General features: G+C 39.7%; 1 protein-coding gene across 1 annotated transcript; it reads left to right on the top strand.

Annotated features, from left to right (window-relative positions):
• Positions 1–504: 504 nt before the first annotated feature.
• LOC119326727 (F-box/LRR-repeat protein 14-like) lies at positions 505–2,403 on the top strand. Its single transcript, XM_037600344.1, has one exon. The coding sequence runs from the start codon at positions 570–572 to the stop codon at positions 2,019–2,021; it is 1,452 nt and encodes a 483-aa protein (XP_037456241.1). The 5' UTR covers positions 505–569; the 3' UTR covers positions 2,022–2,403.
• Positions 2,404–4,347: the final 1,944 nt, after the last annotated feature.

Raw genomic sequence — 4,347 nt, 5'->3', positions numbered from 1 at the left:
AGACTTCGTTGTCCCGCTTGGCCCTGTTAAGGGAATTAGGCCGCTGTTGTGTATGGATCTGGAATCTCTGTGAAATGCTAGAGGAAATAGCTTGGTTTAGGCAGTAAATCCTGCTCTGGAGTGTGCAGAAATTGCTATGTTCGTCTGATTTGTTGGTTTGTATTTCCATATACGAGTTCAGTTGAGAAGGGGAATGTTCAGATATCATGTGGGTTTGTTGTTCAATTCTAGTAATTGGTATATTTGTGCATTATCACCCCATACAACAGAAATTTATATAATTAGGTCGTTAGTTAAATTTAATATTCCTTATATCACTTCTTGTTTCCACGGAATGGATGCAAGTTGGATGCTGCTGCATTGATTTACCGTGTATTGTTATTTGTGAAGATAAGCACATAAAACTTTCGACACATATAAGAAAAACTTCAAAGTTTCATCACTGTTTCCTTCTATATTATTTTGTTACAGATGTTATCTGCTTATCTTGTACTCTGATCATAATTTTTTTTTTAGTCCAGTGCCCGCCGAGCCTTGAGGTTGCCCAAGTTGTGCAGCTGCGGTACTCGATGGAGGATCTCCCGGAGCCACTGCTTGCAGATATCATCGAGAGGATTACCGTGTCGAGTGATCTCAATTCTCTTTGCCTCGTGTCAAAGCGGCTCTGCGCCACCGAGGCGGAGCATAGGGGTGCTATCCGTGTTGGCTGTGGTGTTGACCCTACAACGGAAGCCTTGACATCACTGTTCTCCCGGTTCTCCAATTTGTGGAAAGTGGAGATCAGTTACTCTGGTTGGACGCCCAGTCACGGGGACCAGGTGAACAATGAAGGCATCCTTGTTCTATCGCATCATTGCCCCTTGCTGTCTGATGTCACCTTAAGCTTCTGTGCACACATTGATGATGCTGGCCTTAGTTATCTAGCTTACTGCAAAAAGTTGAGGTCCCTCAGGCTGAGCTTTGCACCAGCAATAACTTCTACTGGGATTTTCCGGGTGGCCGTTAGTTGCTGCTATCTCTCTGTTCTCCACCTTGTTGACTGTATAGCAATAGAGAGCGTGGAGTGGCTGGAGTATCTTGGGAGATATGGATCATTAAGGGAACTCGTTCTAAAGGATTGTGATGGAATCAGTCAGTATGACCTCCTAAAATTTGGTCCAGGATGGGGGAAGCTCCAAAGGTTTGACTTTGAGATTAATGGAACTTACTGGCTGAGTGAGCGCCCTGACCCCTCATACGTGGTTGGCTACCCATATAGCTATGACATTTGTTGTGATAATTTGAAGGATCTTAGGTTGGCTCATATTGTAACTAAGCCAGAAATTGGACTCCGTTTTCTCCTAGGAAAGTGCAAAGCATTGGAGACACTTTACCTGGAGTATGTTATTGGTCTAAATGAGGATGAGATGATTGCACTATTCCAGAGGTGCTGCAACCTTAAAACCATCTCACTTCGGCTCATGCCTCTGCGCTGTGAAGATCATTGGTTTAAGACGGCATTGACTGATGACAGCCTAGAGGTCCTAGCTCTAAGCTGCCCTATGCTTCAGGTTGTTGAGCTCACTTTCACATTTTGTGAACCCTCTTATCCTACTGAAATAGGCTTCACACAGAAGGGTATTGTGACGCTTATCCAATCATGTCCGATTCGTGCTCTTGTGCTAAATGGTGCCAGCATATTTGATGACGAGGGCATGAAGGGCCTGTCATCCACACAGTTCCTGGAGAAGCTCGAGCTCGTGGATTGCTGCTCTATAACTGATACTGGTATGTACCTCATTGCTCAGGCTCCTTGTTTGAGTCACCTCACACTCCGGAAATGTGGTAGTGTGACAGATGATGGGTTGGCTGCATTGGCACGTTCACAGAAGTTGGAGTCACTGACCGTTATAGGCTGCCGCTGGATCTCTCAGGAGGGTGTGCACGGTGCTGCCAAATCAGTTTGCTACTCATCTGAGATTGAAAGCCACGACAGCCTAAAAGGAATGAACGTGTACAGGAAAATACGCCAGTCGCCCTGAATTCAGTCTTTGGCTGTTAATTTGTGTTGCTATATATTGGCAGAACTTCGATACCACAACAGTATGAAAGTAACTCGGAGGACAGTTGCACCTGCCATTTCCTTCTGGCAAGTTCCAATTGGCTTCAGATGTTCTAGACTTGTTTTGGCAGTGTGAGATTCGTTTTAGAAATTTGCCAGAATTCATGCATATTATGGCTTGATAGTCGTTTGTGCCGGTTCTGGTCTTTCATGTGTTCGTTGTGCGGCACCTTCTCCATTTATTCTCCATGTTCAGCGCCTGATGTGCGATTCCTGCCGTAGCAATAGTGCGTATGATCTATGTGAGTACATTGTAGTGACTCTTGCTGACAGTAATCACTAATCAGTGGGCATTTGGGGCACTTGCCTGAGCATATCATGTTGTTTTTCTTCATACATCTCAGCTCAATCCTGGTATGATGCATTGTTCATCACATCCACCGAGGAAGAGTTTTTTGATTAATCCTTTTATTGTAGCTATCTGAAAGGTGTCCTTCATCTGTTTGAGATCTCCAAACATGGTACCCTTTTATTTTTATATCCTCGGTGTTCTAAATTTCAAAAGAATTATCAGGTTCTTTTGGCTGCTTGTGCAGTATTTAAGGTTAAGGCGTAATTGAGCACATTAAACCTGGAAGTGAGATCTGCTAACCATTGTTTTAAAGCAGTTTACGCTACAGATAGGAATTTTCTGAACTTATCAACTCAACAATTGCGCACACATTAAAGAAATGCCATACACTGAACATTCATGGTAATATTCAGTCGTTACACTAAAGAAGGCAAGATCTATGTAAAATGGCAGAGAAAACATGTACATTATTGCATATCAGCCAAGACGATGCTGCTGTCGACATCGATCTGTCGTCGGATGGCTGAAACTACTCAACATTTTCTGAACTTATCAACCCAACACTTGTGCACACATTAAACAAATGCCATTTTACTACACTGAACACTTATGGTAATATTCAGTCGTTACACTAAAGAAGGCAAGATCTATGTAAAATGGCAGAGAAAACATGTACGTTATTGCATATCAGCCAAGACGATGCTGCTGTCGACATCGATCTGTCGTCGGATGGCTGAAACTACTCAACGGGTCTGTCATCGGCTGTCTGAAACTACTCAACAGATCGCTATTTGAATTTCCTTTACAGCCAGCTTTCTGCTTTATTAGTGATGTAATGGCTACAAGAGCCAAGACTTCAGGCTGCTTTTTTTTAGAGAGAGAAAGACTTCAGGTTGCTAGATGCATCCGGTCTTGTACCGGGTTAAAACCCTAGCAGCCATGTTCCGGCTGGCCCTTTTATGCGTATCAAGCCATGAAACCCCTAGCTAGAGTCACAATTTTCCTGTCAAAAAATCGCTAGCGAACAGCTGTGAGAACCAGGCCACGTGTGAATGACGGTGAAGGGAAAGGTATACTGAAACATGTGAATTTTTTTTCTTAGATACATGTCGACTTTTTATTGAATACAGGTTGAATATTTTTTAGATACACATTGAACATTTTTTAAATAGATGTTGAATATTTATCTGGATACGCGTTAACGATTTGTAAAAGGCACATTTAAATTTTTTTTTAAATGAATGTTGAATTTTTCGATACAAAGTGATCATTTGGAATGACCCGTTGAGCAATTTTCAACAATTTCGTGAACAAATTTTTAAATGTGCAAACATTTATTAAGTGTTAGAACATTTCTTTCCTAAATGGAAGGAACATTTTTATATGTTTTGAACATTTTTCTAAAATTGCGATGATATTTTATTTTCATTTCATGATCCTTTAAATTTCATGGAACATTTTTTGAAATGTGCCAACATTTTTTGAATACTATGAACACTACCAAGTGATCATTTTGAAACACCCTTTGAACAATTTTCAATAATTTCAGGACAATTTTTGTTACATTCAAACATTAGGTAAGTGTTAGAACATTTCTTTCCTAAATGGAAGGAACATTTTATATGTTCTGAATATTTTTAATTGCGAAAGTATTCGTTTTTTCATTGCATGTGTTTTTTAATTTCATGAAACACATTTTTAATTTTTTAAATGTGCCAACATTTTCTGAATATCATGAAAACATTTGTTTGATGGTATGAATATTTTTAAAAATTATTCCCTTTTTTAGAACATTTTCATGAACATTTTATAGAATTTCGTGAACAATTTTTTAAACATGTCAAATTGTTTAAAAGGAAAAAAATATGCTATGATATGTTTTTAAAATGGCATGAACTTTTCTTAACATGCGGTGATTTTTTTGAATTTTTTTTAAGTAAATTTATTTTTATGT

The sequence above is a fragment of the Triticum dicoccoides genome, chromosome 6B (genome assembly GCF_002162155.2).
Source record: "Triticum dicoccoides isolate Atlit2015 ecotype Zavitan chromosome 6B, WEW_v2.0, whole genome shotgun sequence".
NCBI lineage: Eukaryota > Viridiplantae > Streptophyta > Magnoliopsida > Poales > Poaceae > Triticum > Triticum dicoccoides.
The sequence above is the reverse complement of the archived record's forward strand: the minus strand, read 5'-3'. Positions and strand labels throughout refer to the sequence as shown.